Source organism: Podarcis cretensis (genome assembly GCF_951804945.1).
Source record: "Podarcis cretensis genome assembly, chromosome: 1".
NCBI lineage: Eukaryota > Metazoa > Chordata > Lepidosauria > Squamata > Lacertidae > Podarcis > Podarcis cretensis.
Window position 1 is genome coordinate 22,096,330 of NC_137170.1, and position 27,929 is coordinate 22,124,258.

Here is a 27,929-nt window from a genome sequence, read left to right on the forward strand (position 1 = left end):
CTGCATACAAAAGCATGGCTGCTCGTCTTGAGCAATACAGCCTTAGAGTCTCCGACTCAACACTGCTTCAACCCAGAAGCGGAAGAAGCACTCAGCAAACTCCACCCGGTTAGACTGAGTACTCTGAGAACTGACTCAGACTTCCTGTCCCACGGTCAGTAACATCACCTGATGTAAACAACCCAGCTGCTTCCTGGCAGAGAACTGAAAATCCCAACACAAGCATGTGTCGAATATGGAGGTGGAGGAGCAGACCCCCTTTTAAGCCCTGCTCCTCCCCAAACATGCCCGTCTCCACTTCAGCATGCCCTCCTTCCTTATGCAGGATGGGCTTTTGCTAAGAACTGCATAGGAATTTTGGAGAGAGCCCCTAATTTGCCTGGGACTCCTCTTTTTCACCTACTTCATCCTGCTGGGAGTACTTTGTTGCACTGGTGTATTTTTTTGTAAATAATTTTTATTAATTTTTCATTAATAACAGTCCAATGCAGCAGGAAAAAACAGAACGAAACCGACCTGGGTCCTTAAGAGACACGATGGGCCCACAAGATACTAGATGGTTCCTGCGGTCAGAGAGAAATAAACTAGACGACAACTAAAGTAACTTGAAGCGAAGCAGCTGTGAAGCCTGCCCTTTATTTTGATAGAAAGCAAGTGCTATAGCAGGGTCCTACCCAATCCAACAGAGACACAGGCAAGACGTCGAACAAAAGAGGACCAAAACTTTTATAAGTTTCTAAATTACATATGCACACCTCTAAAAGTACATCATTACCACATCATAGATTCGTCACACAAGGGGAGGTTTGGTGGCAGTAACCTGAGTATGGGGAGGCTGCCCCTTCCCTCCTCATGACCTTCACCAGACACCTATAGATGAAGACAAAAGGGATATTTACAGTTTCCTGACACTCCCAGTCAGGTTAATCACAGTCTCTTTGTTTAGTCAAGACCCAAATTCCTTCTTGGGTAGTCCATCTTTGTTCTTGAGATGGCTACCTGTCTGAAACCTGGGTCTGATATTATCTCTTGGGCAAGGCTCGCTGAGTACGTGATCTCCTGCTTTTGGGGGTTATGGTTGCCAGGTTCACATCTCAAGCCCTCCCCTTTGGTAGCCATCTTTCCCCTTAGCAGACTAAAATTGGAACGGTGAAGATCCATGGAACGGCCAATTTATAAGAATATTTTGAAAGACTGCGCAATTGCAGAAGGCCCTTGTAGACAGGAAGTAATTAATTACAGTGGATACAATGTATCAATTCAGTTACGCTAATCAATTGCTCTTTGACATAGTGGGTCAATGAAGGGAGCATATGGGAAGACACTGCAGTACTAGTGTAGTAAACACAAGATGGCGCTGTTTGGTTGTGTTCATTGGTCCGTGCTTGACAGGTCATTTAAGTAAGTTGTTTTGAACCCCCAGTCTACCTTGCCTTTGGGCAGATCGCTTGTCTCCCGTTGAGTTTTTTCTCCTGGCTGCCCTTATTTGCAGGGGCCGTTTCTTAATACTAAAAACTATTATTAGGGGAGCAAGTTCTTTCTTGGACATGAATGCAGATTGTTGTATAAAGTTTTTCCTAGGTGGGGTTGTGGGGCGCTGATGTTTGTCCTCTGGCTTTTGACAGGAACGGAACTGCTGGAAGCGCTATCGGTTCCTGACTCCGTGGCATGTCTGGCCACCCCCTGGGTGACCTTGCATGTTTGCATAAAGATCACCTCGGGCATATGCCCCAGTTGTCTGAAGATGTTTTTTCTTAGTGCTAAGAGTATTGCAACAGTGTAAAGGGAAATGGCAATCTAATACCCTTAGGGATATTTACAGTTTTCACATATTCAGTTACATAGTTGTCAACTTCGTTATATACACACATTTGAGAAGATACGTTTTTGAAAGCATATCTGACAGTTTCTTGGACCGGATTAAAGTCACGCTCTTTATTCAGTTGGTCCTTATACTTTTCGGTAGCCAGAAAGAAACCTCCTTTAAAAGCAGACACACATCCTGTCTTGTCCTGATCACAGGCCACATTACTACAATACCAAATCATACCAAATCATAATGCAATCCAAAGAGCCAATTACCATATTTTTCATTCTATAAGATGCACTTTTCCCCTACTAAAAAGTAAGGGGAAATGTTTGTGCGTCTTATGGAGCAAATGCAGGCGGGAGGCTCTGCTCAGCGCTCCCTTTAAAGAGCCGCATGGAGCATCTTCAGGGCTTTTGCCCGAGGAGGGAGAAAGGCTGCCCTGCTTCCTCCTGGGGAAAAGCCCCCAAGAGCTGCACACACACTCCTCGCACTCTTTAAAGGGAGCGTGGCTCTTGGGGGAGCCTTAGCCGCGCACAGCCTCTCCCGGGCAGGGGATGAAGGCTCCCCTTGCCCAGGAGAGGCTGCGCATGGCCAGGCAAGAAGCCAGGACAGCTGCGATCCTGCTGGCTGATCTAGGTTTTGGCTTAGCCACGCAAAGCCTCCACAGGGCAGCGGGGAGCTATCCCTGGCTTTTGTGGGAGGTGGGAAAATGGACAGAGCATGCGGCCCCCACCTCCCAGGAAAGCCCCCAAGAGCCGCGCTCCCTTTAAAGAGCACACGGCTCTTGCGGGAGCCGTACAGTGATACCTTAGGTTACATATGCTTCAGGTTACATACGCTTCAGGTTACAGACCCTGAAACCCAGAAATAGTGCTTTAGGTTAAGAACTTTGCTTCAGGATGAGAACAGAAATCGGGCTCCGGCGGCGCAGCAGCAGCAGGAGGCCCCATTAGCTAAAGTTCAGGTTAAGAACAGTTTCAGGTTAAGTACGGATCTCCGGAACGAATTAAGTACTTAACCTGAGGTACCACTGTATTCAGGGCTGTGTAGGAAATTGCATTTCAGGAAAATTGGCTATGGCCTGAGCGTTTTGTCTACATCATAGCAATCATCACATGTTTGGTGGTTTAGGCACTGGGTAACCTTGGTCTTGGCTGGAGGGGGCGTTTGTACCCTCACCTCACCTTCCCCAAATAGGGTACCCCGATAAAGGGATCTGTATAGGAGTTGCTTCTGTCCATATGCCCAAATGGGGAACTGAGCCTCAGTGCTCCTCTAGGCAGCAATCTCTGCCAGGATTACCCCATTAGATGTAAATCATAGGAACCCCCACTGCTGGGCTGACCCTTGAAGTCATTTCTGGCAGACGGTCCAGAAGTAAATTGTTACCCATTGCCTAGGCCAAACCTCTTCATCTGTAGTCAATAAAGTTGTGGCCTGATTTGATCCCATACTGATTGTGTGGTGCCCTTCATTTCTGGTCCTCATGGTGAAGTGGCAGGGGGAATGCATGACCTGGGTCTGCAACTTTCTGCTTTGTGCACGTGTGGGCACTCATTAATCCAGGTTTATCACTGGGGGCCTGACTGGTATCTGTGGCATGCAGTATCTTCTACCAGCCTTCGTTTGAAGGAACTTGCACATTTTGCCCCATAACATTCTTTCTAGGGGGGAAGAACATTACTATTCTTGAATGCTCTCTTTGGGGTTCTGTCAGGGAACTGCCATCGGAAAGACAGGAGGTGGAGGGGCTCTCAGAAGTCAGGAGAGACTCAGCAGCAGAGGGAGGCACCAGTAGGGGGAGAATGGGAGATCAGAGAGAGAGGGAGGCGAAGGAATGGCTCAGGGAGTCATTTGTTTGGGAACATGTTATAGCAATGGCCCTAGTACCTGATACCTAAAAGCATCTTTTCAAACATGCCTCATATTGGAAACCAAAGTTTTCTGTGCTGAAGCACAAGTTGTTCAGTCATGTCTCAGTAGGATTCTTCACTTTTGCTATGAACAAGGTGGTTTCCTCACGAACAATTATCATCAGAAAGGGGCGGCTGAACTTAATTTCAGGGGGCACGGAGTAGGGGACACTTTCAAAAACAGTAGTAGCTGCAGCTTCTGTGCCATTCTCATGGACATTTAAGTAAGCCTTGTGAATAGCCTGCAAAGAAAGATAGCAATACTTCAGTACAACATAATGACTGAATCAGGGTTTTAGTATGAGAAAATCTAGTTCTTCGAAACAGACAAATCCATTGAATGTCTTAAGAAACAGCTTCACGTGGTCACTTCTCATTCTGATTAGCTATTAATCTAGTCCTCCTAATAATCTCTAAGCATCATATTTTTGTATCAGTCAGCTTCAAGGAAGTGATGGAATTTTCAGAAAAACTTGCCTCTCCCTTAATGATGATGAGAAGCAAGATCCCTGTCTGTTCTGATGGTTGCCCCCCCAAAAGCTCAGCAACTTTGAGGTTCATTCCCCTCCAAAAGCTGAACAACTTTTGTCTCCAGATTTTAAATTCTTGAAATATGCTGCAGAAACATAGTGTATGTGTACACACACACATGGTTAATCAAAGGTTTGTTTGTTTGTTTGTTTGTTTGTTTGTTTTAAAAAGAGACAATGCATGAGCAGGTCAGACATAAGCAGGTACGTAATACAAGTACGTAATACAAGTATACAAGCAGGTACGTAATACATATAAATTACATTCCTCCTCCATCCCCACTGCTAACTGCAGTCTTCGCAAAGCTAATGTAACCTAATTGTCTGCTCATTAGCATTCAGAAGTGAGGAAGCTGTGGCCCTCCTGATGTTGTTAGATCCCAACTCCCCACAACCCCAGGCTACATGACCAAGGGTCGGGCATGATGGGAATAGGAAGAAGTAGAGCTTCAGGGTCTCTCAATAAGTTCTGTTGGGAGACCAACTGCATTGGGGCTTCCCTTCAACTGTCTTCAAGCAAAGCTGGGATACAAAATATGTTTGGCTCCTCCTCTCCATGAGAGATGGGATCGTGGTTCAAGTACTCTAAATCCCAAATTATATTCATCTGAACCTTCAGGCAGGTGTACCTCTGGCCTAAAATGCAGGGTGAAAGAAAATATAGAGCCTTTGGATAAGAGGGTGAATTTGGAAGAAGAAGAGTTTGGATTTGATATCCCACTTTTATCACTACCCAAAGGAGTCTCAAAGCGGCTAACATTCTCCTTTCCCTTCCTCCCCCACAACAAACACTCTGTGGAGTGAGTGGGGCTGAGAGACTTCAGAGAAGTGTGACTGGCCCAAGGTCACCCAGCAGCTGCATGTGGCGGAGCGGAGACGCGAACCTGGTTCCCCAGATTGCAAGACTACCACTCTTAACCACTACACCACACTGGCTCTTGGAGGAACCTACCTTGGAAACCTTCAGCTCAGGCTTCCCAGTAATTCCAGAGAGGTCTGCTCTGTTTGTGAATACCTCTGTAATATTCATTTTTCTTAACATCTCTTGGAGAACATAGTTGCTAGAGATTGTAAACCTTGGAAGGGCAAGCTCTATTCTCCTGTTGAAAGAAGAACCAGAGGCTAGTGAGGTATTGCATGGGGTGGGGTTCATAATACAAATAATGAGAATTTACATTATGGCTAGAGTATAATTGCTAAAAGGATTTAAATTTAAAAATGGTAACATTGCTAAAAAGGAATATCTTAGTTTCATTTTTGTAACAATGGGATTGTATCCACTACTAGTCTCACTCATTCCCAATGAAATGAATAGACAGGACTAAAATAGCTCTGTTACTATGACTACCCTCACCTGATATAGCCAGGTGAGGGTATAAAGGCTGTTCCTGGGGTGTGGCCATTGTCACACGCTGAGCCACATGCTAGAAGCCACAGATGAGAGCTGAGTGCAGGGGGGACGGACAAATGGTGGATGAACTACCCAGAAGAAGCATGACGTGTCCCCCATCAAGGGAGTAGCCAGGATTTATTTTAGAGTGGGGCAGGCTTTATGTTATGGGGGCAAAACAGAGTTATCAGCGACACAATTGGTCAGTTAGTTAATTTTTTTTGTTTTTTTTAGGCAGGGAAGCTGCCCCTGTGGCTACACCCATGTCCCCCATCAGATATATTGCCCCTCGCCTAACACCACATTAATAATAATAATAATAATAATAATAATAATAATAATAATTCCCCAGCCACTCTGGGCGGCTCCCAACAGAACATGAAGGAGGAGGAGGAGGAGGAGGAGGAGGAGGAGAAGAAGAAGAAGAAGAAGAAGAAGAAGAAGAAGAAGAAGAAGCGATAAAATATAAACCAGGGGGTTGGACACGATGGCCCTTGTGGTCTCTTCCAACTCTATGATTCTATGATTCTATAAAACATTAAAAACTTCCCTAAACAAGTGGTCAAGATGGTCTTGTTTATCCCATAGTCATCACATTGGGTTCCAACAGAAATCAGGCATGACTCGCACTCTCTGGCTTCTGCCTACTTCAAACCCACACACAAACATTTCCCCTGGCCTTTGACCTTCTCACCACCAGTCAGGAAAGGGAGATTGTGTCACAAAGCAACTTCCTTTTTTATACTAATGACCCATACTTAGGGGCCATTATGGTCCTGTCCTGGCTACTTCCACAATGGAATCGTTCACTGATCCAGGAATTAGAAGGGATCATAAAGCCTAACTCCATCCCTCAAACTCACATATTTGCACATGCATTGAAAAGTGTGTCTCTTTCCACTATGATCTCTTACCATGGTTTCACCAATTTCATCCATTTTAACAAAACGTCTTTGCTAAGAGCATTTTCCAACTGCTTCATTTTCCCTTGGTCAGGAAGAATAAAGAATGCTGAAACGTTGCCCTTGTAAGGGAGCTTCACAACCTTGCAGGATAGGATGTTATCACGGTAAGTCTCGAACCGGCTGTCTTTGTTCATCATTGGGACTTTGACCGTTGTTTCCTCATCCACATAGAAGTCACCTTCACTTGTTTGCAGATAATTGAAAGGATTTTTCCAAAAGGCTCATGGAAATAACAATAACAGCATACATGTCATGGAAGGGAGTGAGGAGAAAGAGCAAACCAAAATAATATTTTACGCATAAAGGTGAATAGCTGTTTCACACACTCTAAAATCAGGAATACATCAGGATTGACCTTCCCCCGTCCCCTGGAGTGTGAACAGAGACTGGGGGGTTGGAAGGCTGCCAGGGCAACTGGGTGTGAGTGTAGCACCCTGCTTGTGGTTAACGCTTTGCTGGAATGAAATATTCAACGCAGCAATAGAGAAATTAAAATAATAATTTATTTGTCAGACAAATAAATATGAGGCACAGTGGTATATGGTTACCAAGCTCTGGCCTGGCCTCCTGCCATTCTGGCCAGCACTTATATTTCCTTAATCCAGCCCCCTTGCTCCTCCTGTGGCTGCCTCTGTCCAATCAGCCTGGTTGAAATTCCTATTGGCTGTTTGCTAGAACCAATCACAAAAGATACACCCATTTCCTTCTGTCCTTTTATGGGAATCAAAAAGCTATATATTCTTCTATCTATAAATGACAAATAAGTAGTAATATATCTTACATGTGTCTCAACAAGGAACCTTAATTACCAGCTCACCTCGCCCTATTGCCCTCCAAAACAAATGGTTAATCTTAAATTTTTATCTTAAACAGATGTCAAGGATCATCATTGAAAGATCTCCTTCTCTTGAAGGTCTTTTAAACAAAGGCCTGACAACCAGTGCTCTAATGATGTTTCCTGCTTGGCAGGGGGGGGCTAGGCTGGTGGCTGATGGCCCCTGTGATCTCTTCCAACTATATGAAATAAGAATCTAGCATAAGGATTTAACATTTCTTAGCTTCTAATTCCTTTGCATAATTACATTTAAGCCAATATATATTTAATACATAACATAGATAACCTTTTAAAAGGAAAAGAAATCTTAAAAGGATCTCAGTTTAAGAAAGAAACAACTTTAGAAAAAGACTTCCCAAAATACTCTCTTCTCCAGCCAAGCCAGTTGCCTTTTTCACTGCTCTTGACCTTTCAACCTTAGGAAAATATGGCTCAAGTTTAATGGGAGGCACATGGTTTTATTTTACTATTTACCCACTCTTAATTATGTTTATCTCTTTTTTTTATCTTCTGTAATATGTAGGGTCAGTGTAACCTTGGCTGTCAGCCTGTAATTCCCTTTTTACGACTTTGAGAATTGTTTTCTGCTATAAATCAGGGGGCCCCCTTGTCTAGGAGTAAAAACATTGCCAAGGTTCTTAGGCAGCTGCTCTTCTGCCTGGCATGAACATTTGAAAATCTTTAAGCTCATTTTAAGATACAGGCCCTGATCAAGCCTTAATAAAAATGCAGGCTTATGATTAGATGCCTCATGAGCTGACAGGAAGAGTCTTGAGCAACGGTTGGTGGGAAGAAGAAGAAAGAAGGCCTGGGAACCATCTTTGGGCAGGCTGGCTGAAGGTCTGAGCAGGAGATATGCCATGGCTGCACTGCTGTGGGAGACAAGCCCCTCTTGAAATGACCTTGCTGCAAGATCTGGACTCCCTCCATGCAGACTGAAAATGTAAATAGGTGAATAAACCATGTTTCTTAGAGCTACAACAATCTCCCTGTGTCTCAGTTCTCCAAAAGAGAACCCCATGGGCTCTTGTTGCAGCTCGGCACAGAGTGTGAGTGCCCCACCACCACTTTTGTAACAATATGTTAATAAAGCTTTGCCTCTTCCAGGTAAGCAATGCGGTAACTTCATCATTAAGATGTGGGGGCAAAAGAGAACAGATGCTACTGTTCAGCCTTATTTTAGCTATTACACTGGTACCTCGGGTTAAGAACTTAATTCGTTCCAGAGGTCCGTTCTTAAGCTGAAATTGTTCTTAACCTGAGGTACCACTTTAGCTAATGGGGGCCTCCCGCTGTCGCCGCACCACCGGAGCACGATTTCTGTTCTCATCCTGAAGCAAAGTTCTTAACCTGAAGTACTATTTCTGGGTTAGCGGAGTCTGTAACCTGAAGCGTCTGTAACCTGAAGCGTCTGTAACCCAAGGTACCACTGTACAGCTTTAATCCAAATGGCTGGTGGGGTTTGGATGAAGTGGCAGTGTCCCTCAACTCCACACTCTGGCACTCTGCAAGCCTCCTCTGGTGGGGAGCCTCTTTCCTCCATGCACCTGATCAAACAGTGGGTAGAAGCTACTGCTGGTGCTACCCCTTTCTGTGATCGCCAAGTAAGTGACGGGTGGAACCGGGTCAGATACAGATGTGTGGACTACAATGTTGAAAAAAGGCTATTTAATTCTTCAATATATTTAATTCTTCAATATTATATTATATTATATTATATTATATTATATTATATTATATTATATTATATTAATACAGTGGTACCTCAGGTTACATACACTTCAGGTTACAGACACCGCTAACCCAGAAATAGTACCTCGGGTTAAGAACTTTGCTTCAGGATGAGAACAGAAATTGCACAACAGCAGTGCAGCGGCAGTGGGAGGCCCCATTAGCTAAAGTGGTGGTTGAGGTTAAGAACAGTTTCAGGTTAGGAACAGACCTCCGGAACGAATTAAGTACTTAACCCGAGGTACCACTGTAATATTATTATATATTAACATACTCAGAGCCTTTAATAAACGCTCATGTTTTAGTGGTATCTTGAGACACATGTCTTTATAGCTCTGTTTCTACTTTAGTGCCCAATTGCTGAATCACATTTCCAGGAAAATGGGTATCACAATATATTTGATGTGTTTTGATAATGGTGGAGGTCAAGTTTCTGACAGATTTGAGGAACTTCTCTGTGATGAGAAGTCTGAGAAGTTTCTGCTCACACAATGGGCAGACGATGATTCCAGACTAAAGCACCAACAAATCTGAACCTAGAACCACAACTTAAAGTTTAAACTTCTCAGTTTAAAGAACATCTAAGAAGCAAAACGTGTATAAAACAAGTCCATCTGACTTACCTGTCATGTAAATATAGTTCACAATAACCATCACAGCCTCTGGGTCAAGACCCTGGACAACATCATCTAATTTCCCATTGGTTTTGTTCTTTATATATCCATTGATTTGACTTTCAGCTACGGCAGGATTCATAAAGTTAGTTGGAAGAACATCTGCCTCATAAAAATGTTTGGCATCATCCAGGAACTTCTTCACGAGTTTCACTTGGTCATTTGTGAATAGGGCATTCCCAATGCTCAGCTGGATTTCAGCATTGGGGAGGTCCAACATGTGTAACAGATGGCGGAAACCCTCGTGTATTTCCTGCTCGCTGATATCTGACTGGTTAAAGCCAAGTCCTAACAAAAGCTGACTTAATGTGGTGTTTTGAGCTCCCAGTGACAGTATGGCCAACGCAGCGGAAATGCTTAGAGGGGAAATGATAATGTTCTTATCAGAGGTCTCTGAAGCGACATGGTGGTAGAATCGAAAGGCAAAGTCAGCATTTCCTTGGACTATCTTCACAGAAGGCAAATCTCTGTCACCTTCAGCAAGAGGAGAATGGTCATGGTCCTCCTTGTGGTCAAGAGTATGGTGACAGTGGGCAAAAGCACAGAGCCCAGCCAGAAGCAAAGACAGGTAGATGTGAGCCATTGTGTTCCTCTGGAAGTTCTCTGGGGGGGGGGGAGGGGATCACATTTAAAAATGATCATTGCAACTATACAATGAAGGATTTTGGCACTGCGTTTATGTCTACTTTATATTAACATGGCAGACAATCTTTATTTGTTGTTTTTGTCGTTTCCGGTCTCTTAATCTTCTCTGGTACTGTTGTGCAGAGGATTCTGGCTTGCATTTCAGCTATTGTCTGGCATTCTGGCAAAAAAAAATTTAAAACCCACATTTTCCCCCTTTGGGCAGAATATTAGGGACAAAGTGATCTTTGTTAAAACTCATGTTTTTGTTTTTAAAAAGGAAACAAACGTGCCAGCACTCATCATAAAGACTCATCATGAAGTTGCTATAGGAAGTTCCAAACATTTAACAATTAAAAAATAAATAAATGGTGCCAGTACAGTGTGCCCCCAGAAAAAGCACAGGTTAAAACCTTTATCAATAACCCAAAATGGAATAAGGTAAAAGACAGCAAAATTTGCCTGATGCTATTTCTTTTTTCTTTTTTCATTTTATCTTTCATTTTAATTTTGCATTGTTACATGCAGTTACACCTTTTATCATTCTTTACAATACATACTATCAACATATATATTACTGTCTATTCATTTTTCTGATTTATACCATTGTGTCTTCGCTCCATCCATGCGCAGCTTTCAATATTATTCATTACTATAATATTGTGTTAAGGAAAATTATTTACATATTCCCCATTATTCACTTTTCCTCTTTTAACCTTAACTTTACGAACTTCAGTCAATGCATATCAATAAATTTGTTTTGAAACAATGTTTTGTCATGTATTCTTTCACACATTCCCATTCTTTCTTTAATTTTTGATTTGATTGGAATCTAGTAGCTGCTGTCATTTTAGCCAGATCTATAAATTCACAAAGCTTGTTTTGCCACTCCGCTACTGAGGGAGCAGTGCCCCTTTCCAGTTTTTGGCTAATGGTAGTCTGGCAGCAGCTGTGGCACATAAAAACACATTTTTCTTATCATCGGATGTCTTTTGAGACTAAGCCTAGTAGAAATGCTTATGCCTTTTTCTCAAATGATGTTATAAACATATTTTTTAGTTCTTTGTGAATGCTGCTCCATAATTTTTTTATTTCCCCACATTCCCACCATACATGATACATCGTTCCCTCCACCTCTTGACATCTCCAACACAAATTTGATTTTAGTTTGTATATTTTGGCTAGTCTGACGGAAGTCATGTACCACCTACATGACTTCAGTACGTGCCTGATGCTATTTCTAACCACCCTTTGCAACTCCCCATTTCTAAAGCTGCTTCTATTCCGCAGCCTCCTTTTCAACCCATTTTTCACTATCACCTCCTTTTTCATACCTGCTCCTCTTCTCTCCTTTCCTGACATCTCCATTTGCACACAGACCACCCCCATGGTACCCTCCAAGCCACCCTCTGCTGTAGCAGCATCGGGAAAGGCACGCTTGATACTTACAGAACGTTCAGAGGTGTCTCTGGGAAGAAGCAGGAAAAAGCAGCTATTTATCTTGGGGCACTGTCTGCTTCATTAAACACAACTGACTAACCCCAGAACAACAAATATTGACCACCAATAGTCCCAAGTCTAAAGCGTTGTGGCGATCACACAGGGTCCCCGGACGTTTGACAGTCTGTTGATCCCTTTGCCACCACTGTGTTTGCTTCCCCGCTGCCAACAACCCATTTATCTCGGGTACACACTGTCCAGACAGTTGTTAACATTAAACCAAATAAACAAGTTTATTTTATAAGCATTAACAAGTTTATGGTTTCAGATAATTTTTCTTGTCAGTTTCTTAACCTTAGTTTCTTTATCGGCCTATACCTTCCTAACAACTTCTAACTGATTACCCCAACTGTTTAAATGACTCCTCTTAACATATTCTCTCACTCTCTCACATCAAACTAGCCCAACCCACAGACTTATCCTCCCTCCCCCTTCTCTAACTCCAGACTGACTTCTTAACAACTCTAACTCTAACTCCTCCCCTTGGGTTCCTATACGTTAGACATTTTACAATTAGCCAAGCCTTGTGAACCCAGTATGATGTCACCAACCTAGGAGGGCAAACGCCACAAGCGTACTGTCCCCTCTAGTGAGCATAAAATTGGGGGTGTCAATGGATTCTCCTGGCAATCTCATACCCCCAATTATCCCATTTTAAGTGGGACATCATGGATCACAGAAGCCAATCCTGGATTCTGTTTGGATCCTGGAATGTCCCATTTAAGAGGGGCAATCTGGCACAAATCAACAGGGCCAACCCTGCTGTTTCTAAAGGTCCTGAAGGCAGGCCAAGGAGGAAGGGGGAGGAAGGAAAAGGAGGGAACTCATGCCTGTAGTAAAAAAAACTTCCAGGGCTTAAGGGAAGGTCTTGGTTTTGGGGGAAAGTGTCTCCCTCTGGGTGTGAGTGACAGCTTTAGTTCTCTTGTGACAGAGAGAAGCAAGAAATAGAACTGGCTGTTGTGTGGATGTGGGTCAGAAAAATGCAGGTCACACTACTGAAGTTGAATCCTGAAAAGAAAGAGGTGCTTTGCATTCTGGGCAGTGTTGCACATCCTTGGAAGGAGCAGCTCTGTAGTCTGGCGGTACTCCTGGATACAAAATTGTCACTATCCAAATACTCCCTTGAATATCAACTTAATTGAAGTACATTGTCCACTGCACTGATAAATTTCCCCATTCCCAGAGGGCTAAACTACCCTAAATCCTATTATCACTTTTGAATGCCAGCAAGACCATGGCAGTGATCTGCCCTCTTTGAAGATAGTTCCAGGAAATATTGGGTTTGCCTCTAGATTACACCACCAGCTTGCTTCCAGGCTTGCTTATAACAACATTTTCTTTTAATGTGAAGAGTGTCTGGTTCACAAAAAAGCATCCAATGTCAGGGACTGGTCTGAATTGGATGCATTCAAAAATTCATCAGTGGGGTTGTCGTTGTGGGAGCAGCACCTAGCTACCACCTCCCCTAAGGCCTTCTCCACCGCTGTCTTGGCTTCTCGTACACTTTCTAATTCTGCCACCTTGGCCTCAAAGGAATGAACTTGATCCTAGGGGACCAGGAACTCATTGCACCTCTGACATGCCCATGACTTCTGCCCCATGGGGAGATAATCATACATACGCCGAGGGTGCAAAACATTGGAAATTCCCCCAAGTCCCTACTGACTTTCTACATGCATGGTTGGTTATGTTGTCGTTGTCGTCATCCGATTAAGAGTTAGGGATTACATTGGGCAGAATGGGGTGCCCTGGTCTCCTCGCCCTGCTGATGAACTCACATGTCTAAGGCACTTTATCAGCCAGAGCTGATTCTGGTTCTAAATTTATATTCTCCTGAGTAGCTCCTCCCAGCTATTGTAGTAGGCAATAAGATCAGCGTGTGTGGCTCAACTTCTGTTAGCCTACTGGGGACGGAGAGTGAACAATGGGTGCTCATTAGGTGGCTAGTAAATTAAGTTTAAATACAATTGACGGGAAATTAGAAAAATTAGAAAACACAATGGAAAAAAATGAAAATGAAAATGAAGAAATGAAGAAAAAAATAACAGAAGTCTTTCCCACATCCCCACCATACGTGATACATCATTCCCTCCACCTCTTGACATCTCCAACACAAATTTGATTTTAGTTTGTATATTTTGTCTAGTCTGATGACTTCAGTATGTGCCTAATGCTATTTCTAACCACCCTTTTCAAATCCCCATTTCTAAACTGCTTCTATTCTACAGCCTCCTTTTCAACCCATTTTTCACTATCACCTCCTTTTTCATAAATGCTTCTCTTCTCTCCTTTCCTGACATCTCCATTGGCACACAGACCACCCCCATGGTACCCTCCAAGCCACCCTCTGCTGTAGCAGCATCGGGAAAGGCATGCTTGATACTTACAGAACGTTCAGAGGTGTCTCTGGGAAGAAGCAGGGAAAAGCAGCTATTTATCTTGGGGCACTGTCTGCTTCATTAAACACAACTGACTAACCCCAGAACAACAAATATTGACCACCAATAGTCCCAAGTCTAAAGCGTTGTGGCGATCACACAGGGTCCCCGGACGTTTGACAGTCTGTTGATCCCTTTGCCACCACTGTGTTTGCTTCCCCGCTGCCACCAACCCATTTATCTCGGGTTGCAAGAGTTCAAAATAAACAGTTAGAGAGATGCAAATGCACATATTTCGAGTGAAGATCGGGAGATAAGACTGCTAATTAAAGTGATCTATCTGAAGTGGAGCGATGGGCTGGATTAACAATAAATCAAGAAGAAGATTCATCAAAGTATTGGTATGTCGGAACGGGACTGAAAAGGGGGGGGCTTTTCTTTTTTTATCTTATGTGAGTACCTGACAATCCTCCCCCCAAGAAAGAATCGTTGCAATTGCTGATCACAAGCAGGATGATTAAGAACTGTGTAGAAATAAATTACTAATCAAAGATATGGCTTGTGGAAACATCGGGAAAGGAATGAAAGCTCTTTGTGATGCAATTATAAAAAGAGAGATTTGCTATGGCAGGCCTGGCCACAGGATATGGAGGGGGAGGAGGACCATGGCTTGTTATTATATCGGACTGTGAGTTTGACCTGGCAGGGCCCCCTGAGAAAATTGAGGAGAGACTGGCATGCCTGTGGAAATTAACGGACAGACTTTGGGAATGTTTTGTACGGAGGTGTGGAAATGGCGTCTGTCTATTTTGATATGGCTCTTGGAGGAGTGTAAAATCTGTTACAATATGAGAACATCGCAGCTGCAGACAGCCAGCTTGTTGACATTATGTGATATGGCTAGCTGTGGGAAAGTAAATTCCCGGAAGTTCACAGGCTTTGGGAGTCTGTGTCCAGTGTGTAATTTGAGACCTTCCTCTTGTTGGGATACTGCCAGGGAGACATAGGCCATCACTGCCTCCAGCCGGACTCCGGACGTCCATCGATCTCCCGTCTTCTCAGTATCAGCAATTAGCGACACGAAGCCTCAGAAATAGATTGCCACATTCTTAGGCTGGTGCACACTCTATCAGCAGAATTCACACAGCGAAAGTTGCACAGCAGGAGAGCATATTTACAAGTTTATTCAGCGTTGGTCAGAACAAAGAAAAACATGACCGCCTGCTAGCGTGTTCAGGCACCGAGAGAGAGAGAGAGAGAGAGAGAGAGAGAGAGAGACAACAGCTCTATCGAAACAGAAACATCCTGAGAAACAGGAAATGCGCAGGCCGTGAGACACAAAAGCCTGCTCCCTTTTAAGGTGGAACGGAAATATCCTAACATCCTCCCCCTTTCCGTGTAACCTGTAGTACCTGTGGTTCAACCCAATTGCAACCTCTGTACGTAAACCTTAAGTTGTTCTCTGTTAACAACCTTAGACAACAGATCAGCAGGAATTTCATTTCCTGGCATGTAGGACACCCGAATGAGTCCTTTCTGAATACACTCTCTTGCACGATGTAGCTTAATCTGCAAGTACTTGGTTCTTTGCTTGCAACTCTCTGAGTTCAGCAAAGCCAAACAGGATCTATTGTCTTGATACACTTGTATAGGACATTTCACAGAAACCCCGATGTCCTTAAACAGTTGCATCAACCATTCACAATCCATGAGTGAAAATGACAGAGCATTGAGTTCTGCTTCACAGGAACTTAGGCTCACTGTCGTCTGCTTCTTGCACAACCAGTCAAACAGACAGTGGTTGTACATGTAGCATACTCCAGAAGTGCTTGTACCATCCGTGGTGTCACTTCCAAAACTAGCATCTGCAAAGATTTCAAGACCTCCAGTCTTCTGACTGGTGAACTTCAGCCTGTAGTGCATAGTCCCTTTCAAATAGCGGGCTATATGCTTCAGAGCTTTCCAATCCTGAACAGTAGGACTGTTAGCATGTCTGCTAAGCAGGTTAGTGCTTACAGCAATGTCAGGTCTTGAACATCTAGCAATGAAATTCAGCTTGCCTAGAATGCATCTGTACAGCATAGTGTCAGAAAACGCTTCAGCAGTACTATCTACCTGGTAACCTGTCACCATCGGTGTGTCTGCTGGGTTTGCATCAACCAAATTCAACCTGGTTAATACATCAGCAATTTTCTGTGTTTGGTGTACCAGAAAATTACCTGCTTGGTCCCTCTCCACCTGCAGAGAAAGATAGTTGGATACCTCACCAAGATCCTTCATGTCAAAGTGCTCCTTCAGCTGAGCTAGGGTGCTTTTGTAAAAAGCCTGATTCTTCCAAAACATCAGAAGATCATCAACAAAACATAAACAATACAGTTTGTTTTGCCCCTCCTCCTTGACAAACACACATGGATCAGCTTTGCCCTGGTGAAAACCTAGAGAAAGCAATGTCTCAGTGAGTTTTGTGTTCCAACACCTGGCACTCTGCTTGAGACCATATAAGGATTTCCTCAGTTTACAGACCATTCCCTTCTGTATCTGCATTCCATCAGGTGGAAGCATGTATAGCTCATGTGCTTGACGTTCGGTTTCTTACCAAACATCTTCTCATAAGGGGTACAACCAATAGGTGATGACAGTCTGCGATTAAAGGAATAAACAAATGTTGACAAAGCTTCCCCCCAAAACTTCTCAGGGAGGTTGGCATCATGCAACAAGGTTTTCAGGCCTTGAAGCAAAGTCTGATTTGCTCGCTCCGCAAGTCCATTCATCCATGGCGATCTAGGCGTTGACATGGCATGTTGGATTCCCTTCTCAGTCAGGAAAGCTTCAAACTGCTGAGAAGTGAACTCCCCGCCCCGATCGGTAAACAAGCAGCCGATACACTTACCATATACACTTACCGATATACACTTACCGATACACTCCAACCAAGCACAGAATGCCTTGAACCTAGGAAATGCTTGCGATTTCTGCTCAAGAATCATAGAATCATAGAGTTGGAAGAGACCACAAGGGCCATCGAGTCCAACCCCCTGCCAAGCAGGAAACACCATCAGAGCACTCCTGACATATGGTTGTCAAGCCTCTGCTTAAAGACCTCCAAAGAAGGAGACTCCACCACACACCTTGGCAGCAAATTCCACTGTCGAACAGCTCTTACTGTCAGGAAGTTCTTCCTAATGTTTAGGTGGAATCTTTTTTCCTGTAGTTTGGAACCATTGCTCCGTGTCCGCTTCTCTGGAGCAGCAGAAAACAACCTTTCTCCCTCCTCTATGTGACATCCTTTTATATATTTGAACATGGCTATCATATCACCCCTTAACCTCCTCTTCTCCAGGCTAAACATGCCCAGCTCCCTTAGCCGTTCCTCATAAAGCATCGTTTCCAGGCCTTTGACCATTTTGGTTGCCCTCCTCTGGACACGTTCCAGTTTGTCAGTGTCCTTCTTGAACAGTGGTGCCCAGAACTGGACACAGTACTCCAGGTGAGGTCTGACCAGAGCAGAATACAGTGGCACTATTACTTCCCTTGATCTAGATGCTATACTCCTATTGATGCAGCCCAGAATTGCATGGGCTTTTTTAGCTGCCGCGTCACACTGTTGGCTCATGTCAAGTTTGTGGTCAACCAAGACTCCTAGATCCTTTTCACATGTACTGCTCTCAAGCCAGGTGTCACCCATCTTGTATTTGTGCCTCTCATTTTTTTTGCCCAAGTGCAATACTTTACATTTCTCCCTATTAAAATTCATCTTGTTTGTTTTGGCCCAGTTCTCTAATCTGTCAAGGTCGTTTTGAAGTGTGATCCTGTCCTCTGGGGTGTTAGCCACCCCTCCCAGTTTGGTGTCATCTGCAAATTTGATCAGGATGCCCTTGAGTCCATCATCCAAGTCGTTGATAAAGATGTTGAATAAGACTGGGCCCAAGACAGAACCCTGTGGCACCCCACTAGTCACTCTTCTCCAGGATGAAGAGGAACCATTGATGAGCACCCTTTGGGTTCGGTCAGTCAGCCAGTTACAAATCCACTGAGTGGTAGCATAGTCAAGACCGCATTTTGCCAGCTTCTTTACAAGAATATCATGGGGCACCTTGTCAAATGCCTTGCTGAAATCAAGGTAGGCTACATCCACTGCGTTCCCTTCATCTACCAGGCTTGTAATTCTGTCAAAAAACGAGATCAGGTTAGTCTGACATGACTTATTTTTCAGAAATCCATGCTGACTATTGGTGATCACAGTATTCCTTTCTAGGTGCTCACAGACTGTTTGCTTAATGATCTGCTCCAGAATCTTCCCTGGTATTGATGTCAGACTGACTGGGCGGTAATTATTTGGGTCCTCTCTTTTCCCCTTTTTGAAAATAGGGACAACATATTGAAGAGAATGGCTGTTGGAGAGGAAATCCAGTCTGAACTGAATAGGACATTCGTTCTCTTGGGAAAGTTGCAAGGTCAAATTGATGTTTTGACTACAAATGTTACAACTTTGGACACAAGAGTGAATACCATCATTGAACTTGATAAGAACTCGGCACAGGAAGTTTATTCAACTAAACAAACAGGGAAATTGGAGAAGGAGAATTATGTTCTCTCTGAAGAGAAGAAAGGGGGAGCCATAACCCTGCAGATGCAAAAGGAGAGCTGCAATTTGAGGCCTGACATGATGGTGATAAGGGGAAATAAATTTTTGATGATGACAGCTTGGCCTGAATTGGAAAGTGAAAGATGGAGAGATCTCCTTATGTGGAGATCAGATGACCCTAAGATTACAAATTTGATCCAGGTGGAAGTTGGAGCTTTGGGGACATTTGGATTTGAAAGGAGAATGAAACAAGATTTGGAATACCCCATAGGCCTTACTTTTAAGTACGGAGGTTTGGATGGAAGGAATGTGGATGCTGTTGGGTTGGAGCTTCCCCGAGATTTGGTTTTCAATATTAAGGACTATCAAAAAGACTGGCAGAGGGGATATGAGAGAGACTTAAGAGCCTCCAATGTAAGATCTCCAGGCTGATGGCTTCTTGAGATTGATGGACATATGTTGGGGACTGAAACCAGGAAGGGGGTATGGGTGGAATGGAAATTGGGAACTCAAAGGGTATATAATATAATTTGCTTTTTTGTTTTGTATGAGAGTTGGGAAATTCGTGGAAGGGAATCTTTTTCGACCTTAGAGAAATGTCTTAAGAATAAGTATTGATATATAGGTTTGGATGAGAGTTAAGATTGGATAAAGTAAAAGTGGTTTTTAAAATAAATTAAATTAATTAAATGAAAATAAGGTTGGAAGGATTTGCAGAAATAACGATTTGAACTAGAATACAAAAATGGGAGGTGTGAGGAGGTCAAGGAAATAAGTAAAGGAAGAAAGTTATGCAAAGCTTTAATCCGCTCTCTTTTCTTTCTTTCTTTTTTCCAAGTGAATGTATTTTCTTTTTTGTTGTTGGTGTATTTTTTTGTATTTTGTATTTTTCTTTTTGTTTCTTTTTGTAATTCTTAAACTTTGAATAAATATTATTTTTTTAAAAAAAGATAATCTTCACCAGCGGGTTGAAAACAAACATCCTCTGTGTGGGTTTTACACTCTCCAAAAGTCATATCACATAAAGAACAGACGCCATTTCTACATCTCCGTAAAGAACATTCCCTCTGTCTGTCCATTGATTTCCCCAGGCTTGCCAAACATATCTCAGGGGCCCAGGTCAAGATCACTTTCCGATAACCATACATTCACATTCCGATGACCCTGGTTCTCCCCCCCCCCTCGTCCTTCTATTGGCAAGCCTGTCTTAGCGAAACACCATTTGTAACTGCGTCATAAAACTTTCTTTCCATTCCCCAATGTTTCTACCAGTCCTCTCTTTGATCAGTAATTCATTTCCACACAGTTCTTGATCTCCTGCTTGTGATTAATAATTTGCAACGATTCTTCTCTCTGGAGGGGAGGGTTATTGGTACTCACATAAGACCAAAAAAAAAGAAAAGTTTTTTCCTCCCCCCTTTCCGTTTCACTCCAACATACCAGTCTTTTAATGTTGATTCTTCACTTGATTTATTTTCAGCCTGTCGCTCCGCTCACAGAGATCCATTAATCAGCAGTCTTTACTCCTGATCTTCACTTGATGTATGTGCATTAGCTTCTTTCCAATTATATATTTCCAATTATTTATTTCGAGCTAATGCGAACCAGTGCGCGAATTAGAGACGGCGTCAGGGAGAGCCAGCCTCACTCGAAGGCTTCGTGCCAAGTGCCCACACCCCCTTCTTTCAAATCCGGGGGTGAATTATGGACACAGCTAGCAAGGCAGTCCCCACCCCCATTCCCTTGGGGGGGGTAAGGGAGGCTTCATACACCCATATCAGCCTCTTAATTGCCTCGTGTGGGTCGGAGAGATGTTATTGTCAGCCATCTTCCAATGCACCCCCTGGTGCCCCCCCATTATCACCTGGTTGGGCACTGCTTTTCTTTTCAGTGAAGACAGAGCACAAGTATGTGTTGAGCTGTTCTGCCTTCACCCTAACACCGAATATAATTTCTCCGTGTTCTCCATACTGAGGACCTACTACTTGCTTGTTCTTCCTCTTGCTTTGGGCATAGACAAAGAAACCTTTTTTATTATTTGTAACCTCTCCTGAAAGCCTCAGCTCATTCTGAGCTTTTGACCTACCTGACCTTCTCCCTGCAACTCTTGGCTGCTTGTATATACTACACCTGCATGAGAGATAATAATAAAATACTGTTAACCTGATCTTTCAAATGGCACAGGTGTCTACACCCCCCAAAATATCATGGAGTGAACGCTAGAGAGCACACTTAAAATAAACAGCATATTTTTTAAGACTGTGAGAACAGAAAGAAAAACGCCAAATAATACTGCAGACAACTAAATCAGTGCTTTATTTCTTCAGTTTGGGAACATGTGACAGTAATCACTCTGATACCTAAAAACATCATATCAATCATGCTTCATATTGGAAACCTTATGTTTTCTGAGCTGCAACACAAGTTGAGCAATCATGCCTCAGTAGGATTCGTGACTTTTGCCATAAAGATGATGGTACCAGTTTCCTCGTCAACAGCCACCAACAGAAAGGGGTGATTGAACGAAATTACAGGACGAAGGGAGGTAGGAACAATTTCACTGGCAGTAGTAGCTACAGCTTCAGTGCCATTCTTGTAGACATTTAAATAAGCTTTGTGAATAGCCTGCAAAGAAATACAAAGAAATACAACAAAAATTAGCGCAAGATTGTGTCTGACTCAGGGTTTTATCATGAGAAAATCTAGGACTTCAAAACAAACAAATGCACTGAATGTCTTAAGAAACAACATCATGTGGTCATTTCTCACTCTGATTACCTATTGATCTGGTTCCTCTAACCAGTTCTAAGCATCATATTGAAGGAATGGGTTTCCAAAACGCAAAACTGACTGTGCAGGCAGTTTGAAACTGCACCAAAATCCCTATTTTTCCTTAGCCATAATCCATTAACTTGAGCTCTGAGCTCAATGTATAAACAAAAGCCCGGCTGTATAAACAAGTGCTCAGAGCCCTCTCCTTTATCAGTTCATGACAGCAAAAATGACCTTGGCTGTTCAGTAGAACACGGATGACTCGTCTAGGTCTTATCTTATGTCCTGGACACACTGTGACACACAAACCCAAGCCCGGGAACAAACGCCAAAGCACGTTCTAGAGATGATGACCTCTTCCTCCAAAATAAGAGTAGGAAGAGGAAGATCCTTTTATGGTCAGAAGTGCAGGAAGGAATACCCTTTTATGGTTAAGAATACCAGAGCAAGAACATATGTGATGTCAACCTGCGTACATAGGCTGACATGGTTGGACTCCTGGGGAAGGAGGGAGAGGGTGCCTGGAGGGTATATATACTGCATGAAACTTCTCATTTCTTTGGACTTGCTGTGGACTCATCGCGCAAGTGCCTTCTGCTATCCGGAGAGCAGAATAAACTCTTTCTTGAAGCAACCTCATTTGACTTCCTTCCTCCAGTCCCGGAGCAACGCACACCCAATCGGTGAACTCCAATAAGGCTACAATATTTTTGTATCAGTCAGCCTCAAGGAACTGATGGAATTTTCTGAAAATCTTGATGTCAATCTTCTCCATAATGATTTTTTCCTAGTTCTTGTCTCTCTCCCTTACTGTTGATGAGAAGCAAGATCCCCATCCCAGGCACATTTTGCTAAAAATACGAACATTTCTTTCATATATACATCATATATAATATTACCATATTGTTGTTGTTGTTGTTTAGTCGTGTCTGACTCTTCATGACTCCATGGACCAGACCACGCCAGGCACTTCTGTCTTCCACTGCCTCCCGCAGTTTGGTCAAACTCATGCTGGTAGCTTCAAGAACACTATCCAAACATCTCGTCCTCTATCGTCCCCTTCTCCTTGTGCCCTCCATCTTACCCAACATCAGGGTCTTTTCTGGGGAGTCTTCTCTTCTCATGAGGTAGGCAAAGTATTGGAGCCTCAGCTTCAGGATCTGTCCTTCCAGTGAGCACTCAGGGCTGATTTCCTTAAGAATGGATAGGTTTGATCTTCTTGCAGTCCATGGGACTCTCAAGAGTCTCCTCCAGCACCATAATTCAAAAGCATCAATTCTCTGTCATTTTCTGTCTGACAGAAAATAGAGAAAGAGGGAAAGGAATTGCTGAAATAATTAATAGAAGTGGAATACAAAAAGGGAGGTGAGAGGAGGTCGATGAAACGAGGGAATGAAAGATAGGGCATTGAAACGGTATGATGTATGTTTTTTAATTTTTTTCTGTTTAGTTTAATGTGTTAATGTTGTGTTGTGCATTGTATATTGTATTGTATTGTATTGTATTGTATTATTTCTTTTGCCTTTTTTCCCTCTTTTTTCTTTTTTTCTTTTCTTTTTTTTGTAAGATTTAAAAATAATAAATATTATTTGTTTAAAGAAACACAAAAGCATCAATTCTTTGGCGATCAGCCTTCTTTATGATCCAGCTTTCACTTCCATACATCACTACTGGGAAAACCATAGCTTTTACTATACGGACCTTTATTGGCAAGGTGATGTCTCTACTTTTTAAGATGCTGTCTAGGTTTGTCATTGCTTTTCTCCCAAGAAGCAGGCGTCTTTTAATTTCGTGGCTGCTGTCACCATCTGCAGTGATCATGGAGCCCAAGAAAGTGAAATCTCTCACTGACTCCATTTCTTCCCCTTCTATTTGCCAGGAGGTGGTGGGACCAGTGGCCATGATCTTCGTTTTTTTGATGTTGAGCTACAGACCATATTTTGTGCTCTCCTCTTTCACCCTCATTAAAAGGTTCTTTAATTCCTCCTCACTTTGTGCCATCAAGGTTGTGTCATCTGCATATCTGAGGTTGTTGATATTTCTTCCGGCAATCTTAATTCCGGCTTGGGATTCATCCAGCCCAGCCTCTCATACGATGAATTCTGCATATAAGTTAAATAACCAGGGAGACAATATAAAGCCTTGTCGTACTCCTTTCCCAATTTTGAACCAATCAGTTGTTCCATATCCAGTTCTAACTGTAGCTTCTTGTCCCACACAGAGATTTCTCAGGAGACAGATGAGGTGATCAGGCACTCCCATTTCTTTAGGAACTTGCCATAGTTTGCTGTGGTCAACACAGTCAAAGGCATATTACTCTTATAATATTATAAACACTAGGTAGCCAGCACATAAACAGATAAATACAAAAGTTTATATAACTGGATAAAAGACATATTTAGTAATATACTTTAAAATTATGCTGCAGTAATGCACACAGCATATGGTTCATCAGCACTATAGTATATTATATTTTAAAATGGGGTTTCAGAGTTTTTAGGGGGTTTTGACTGTTTTATGTAGATTTTCAGTTTCATTGTTCTGTGTGGCACAATGACAATAAAGATATCGTATATATCGTAAAAAAAATTACAGTGCCTGAGCAGGTCAGACTAAAGCAGGTATGTGATAAACGAGACTGTCTGCACAAAGCTTGCAAATATATCAGATTTCTCTTCCTTCTCCAATGCTAACTGCAGTCTTTGCAAAGCAACTGGTACCGAATCATCTGCTCTTGAAAATTCTGTGTTAGAGGTGGGGAAGCTGTGGCCCTCCTGATGTTTTTGGATCCCATCAGCCCCAGATAGCATGACCAAGGGAAGAGGGAGAGCTGAGGTTTAAGAGTCTCTCCATCAGTTCTGTTGGGAGACCAGCTCCATTGGGGCTCCCCCCTCTTCTGTCATCAAGCACCACTCATGCCATTAGGCTATAGTAGAGGGAGAGATGGGTTTTTGGTGCCTCTTAATCATCTGAGCTGTTATAGCAAATATGTTTGGCTCCGCCTCTCCATTAGAGATGGGATTGTGGTTCAAGTACCCCAAATTATGTTCATTTGAACATAATTCAGACAAGAGGGTACCTCTGGTGAAAAATGGAGGGTGCAAGAAAATATAGATCAACCTGCTGAATTTTGAGAAGCCTACCTTGGAAATCTTCACCTCAGGCTTCCAAGTAATTCCAGAGAGGTCTGCTTGATCTGTGAATACCTCCGTAATATGCATTCTTCTTAAGATCCCTTGGATAACATAGTTGCCAGAGATTGTAAACTTTGGAAGGAATAGATCTATTCTCCTGTTGAAAGAGGAACCAGAGGCTAGTGAGGTATTCCTTTGAAAAAAAATGTGCCAGGAGGATTTTGGGTGTCATATGGAGGACAGAATTCTAATCAAAGATGTGCTCTCCCAAGCCCAAGTTCCTAGCATGTTTGCACTCCTGTCTCAGCGATGTCTGTGCTCAATTGACCCTGTTCTGGAATTACAAGGGACTTGGTCTTTACACAGCCTATCACTACTCCTCAAACTCACAACAATATATTAACACCTACAAATATGTACTACACTCTTTCCACTATAGCATGTACACTTACTATGATTTTGTAGAATTCCTCCATTTTAACAAAACGTCTTTGCTAAGAGCATTATCCAACTGCTTCTTTTTTCCTTCGTCAGGAAGAATAAATAATGCTGAAACGTTGCTCTTGTAAGGGAGCTTCACAACCTTGCAGGACAGGATCTTATCATGGTAAGTCTCAAACCAGCTGACTTTGTTCATCATAGGGACTTTCACCTTTGTTTCCCCATCCACATAGAAATCTGAACCACAGTTTAAAGTTTAAACCTTAAACTGAGAACATCTAAGAAGCAAAACCTGTATAAAACAAGTCCATCTGACTTACCTCTCATGTAAATATAGTTCACAATAACCATTAGAGCCTCTCGGTTAAGACCTTTGACAGCATCAACTATTTTCCCATTTGGTTTTTGTTTTTTTTCTATATAGCTATTGATTTGACTTTCAGCTACTGCAGGATTCTTGAAGTTAGTCAGAAGAACGTCCGTCTCATAAAAATGTTTGGCATCATCCAGCAACTTCTTCAGGAGTTTCACTTGGTCATCTGTGAATAGGGTGTTCCCAATGCTCAGGTGGTGTTCAGCATTGGGGCGGTTCAGTATACGTAAGAGATGATGGAAACCCTCATGTATTTCCTGTTCAGTGATATCTGACCGGTTAAAGCCAAGTCCTGACAAAAGCTGACTCAACGTGGTTGTTCTAGCTCCCAGTGACACCATGGCCAAGGCAGTGGAAATGCTCAGAGGGGAAAAGAAAATGTTCTTCTCAGTGCTCTCTGAAGCAACGTGGTGGTAGAATCAAAAGGCGAAGTCGGCATTTCCTGGGGCTATCTTCAAAGAAGGCAGATCTCTTTCACCTTTAGCAGGAGGAGAACGGCCGTGGTCATGATCCTCTTTTTGGTCAGGGGTATAGTGACATTGGGCAAAAGCACAGAGACCAGCAAGAAGCAAACACAGGTAGAGGTGAAAACAAAATAAAAAAAATCCTTCCAGTAGCACCTTAAAGACCAGCTAAGTTAGTTCTTGGTATGAGCTTTCGTGTGCATGCACACTTCTTCAGATACACACCTGTGTATCTAACTTAGTTGGTCTTTAAGGTGCTACTGGAAGGAATTTTTTTATTTTGTTTTGACTATGGCAGACCAACACGGCTACCTATCTGTAGGTAGAGGTGAGACATTGTCTTCCTCTGGAGGTCGTCTGTGAAGACAAATCACATTCAAAAGTAATCGTTGCAATGGCTTGCCTTTGAGTCATTCAACTCTTATATGCCTTTCTGGCATGATTTTTTTTTACAAAACTCACTTTCTTTTCTTTTGGCAGAATGTTAGAAGCATACTGATCTTTGTTAAAGCCTTTAATAAGGTTGGAGTGAGGTAAAATAAAGCAAGATTGTTTGTGTGTGCACGTTTGTGTTTCTTTGTGATAAGAAAGCAGTATACCAAACCTCTTTCACCATATATATATATATATATATATATATATATAAATTATACATAAAGATCAGGCGGGTTTTCTTCCTGGCAGACAGATGAAAGATAACATAAGGAATATAGTCAATATAATTGAATATCTGACAGCCAGGAATGAAAAACAAGCAATGTTAATTTTTGTGGATGCGGAAAAGGCCTTTGATAATATATCTTGGGAATTTATGTTAAATTCTTAAATTTATGTTAAATCTTAAAATAAAATTAAAATAAAATAAAATAAAATAATAATAAAAATTATGTTAAATTCTTAAATTTATGTTAAATTCTTAAATGGTATAAGAGCTATATATACTGAACAAAAAGCAAAATTGATTGTAAATAATATAACAACAGAAAATATAGTAATTGCTAAGGGCACAAGACAAGGATGTCCCCTTTCTCCATTATTGTTCATATCGGTACTGGAACTACTTCTAAGATCAATAAGGAATAATGAGCGGATAAAGGGCGTTACAGTCAGTCAGAATGAATATAAGGTAAAAGCCTTTGCCGATGACTTGGTATTAACAATTGAAGAACCATCAATAAGTATCAATGAAGTAATAGATGCATGGTTGGTTATGTTGTTGTTGTCGTTTTCGTTATCTGATTAAGAGTTAGGGATTACACTGGGCAGAATGGGGTGCCCTGGTCTCCTCGCCCTGCTGATGAACTCACATGTCTAAGGCACTTTATCAGCCGGAGCTGATTCTGGTTCTAAATTTATATTCTCCTGAGCAGCTCCTCCCAGCTATTGCAGTAGGCAATAAGATCAGGGTGTGTGGCTCAACTTCTGTTAGCCTCCTCGGGACGGGGACTGAACAATGGGTGCTCATTAGGTGGCTAGTAAATTAAGTTTAAATAGTTGATTAATCAACCTGCCCCCTTCCTTAAGAAAAGCTACTGAAAAAGCTCACTGCTGTAGCTTTTACTTTATTTTTGTTTGATTTACTGCCAACAACCCACTTTCAAAAATGCCTGTTACCATATAGTTTTAAGTGGTACATTGCACTCTTGCTTTGGATCAATTAGCTACCAAGGCTTATAGTGAAGAGTTGAGGGAGTTGGTCTGGAGAACAGAAGACTGAGAGATAATATGATGGTCCTCTTCAAATATATGAAGGGCTGCCTCATGGAAAGGGGAGGAAGCTTGTTTTCTGCTGCTCCAGACGCAATGGATT

At 42.5% G+C, this 27,929-nt stretch overlaps 1 protein-coding gene and 1 pseudogene across 3 annotated transcripts; both read right to left on the minus strand.

The window, feature by feature from the left end:
• Window positions 1-3,662: 3,662 nt before the first annotated feature.
• Window positions 3,663-11,955, minus strand: LOC307200472 (kallistatin-like). Of its 2 annotated transcripts, none has more exons than XM_079949012.1 (5): window positions 11,922-11,955; window positions 9,798-10,451; window positions 6,558-6,828; window positions 5,206-5,353; window positions 3,663-3,965 (listed from the first exon to the last, which is right to left on the minus strand). In XM_079949012.1, the coding sequence occupies exons 2-5, from the start codon at window positions 10,429-10,431 to the stop codon at window positions 3,780-3,782; spliced, it is 1,239 nt and encodes a 412-aa protein (XP_079805138.1). In that variant the 5' UTR covers window positions 10,432-10,451; window positions 11,922-11,955; the 3' UTR covers window positions 3,663-3,779. The 2 variants fall into 2 exon arrangements, with proteins under 2 accessions (XP_079805138.1, XP_079805137.1); XM_079949011.1 differs by lacking the exon at window positions 11,922-11,955 and adding an exon at window positions 11,807-11,876.
• A 9,273-nt stretch (window positions 11,956-21,228) lies between these two features.
• LOC307224358 (alpha-1-antiproteinase-like) lies at window positions 21,229-26,456 on the minus strand (annotated as a pseudogene). The gene is made up of 4 exons (XR_013843984.1): window positions 26,432-26,456; window positions 25,294-26,262; window positions 24,851-24,998; window positions 21,229-21,560 (listed from the first exon to the last, which is right to left on the minus strand). The product of XR_013843984.1 is annotated as an alpha-1-antiproteinase-like (transcript).
• Window positions 26,457-27,929: the final 1,473 nt, after the last annotated feature.

Bases quoted from the DNA above. Each gene is read 5' to 3' on its own strand.
- LOC307200472 (XM_079949011.1), bottom strand. From the start codon at position 11,861: ATGGGGGTGGTCTGTGTGCAAATGGAGATGTCAGGAAAGGAGAGAAGA. The intron at 10,452-11,806 runs GTATGAAAAAGG...CCCCCCCCCCAG, and splicing joins AAAGGAGAGAAGAGGAGCAG to AGAACTTCCAGAGGAACACA. The intron at 3,966-5,205 runs GTAGGTTCCTCC...CTTTCTTTGCAG, and splicing joins CTGAGCTGAAGGTTTCCAAG to GCTATTCACAAGGCTTACTT.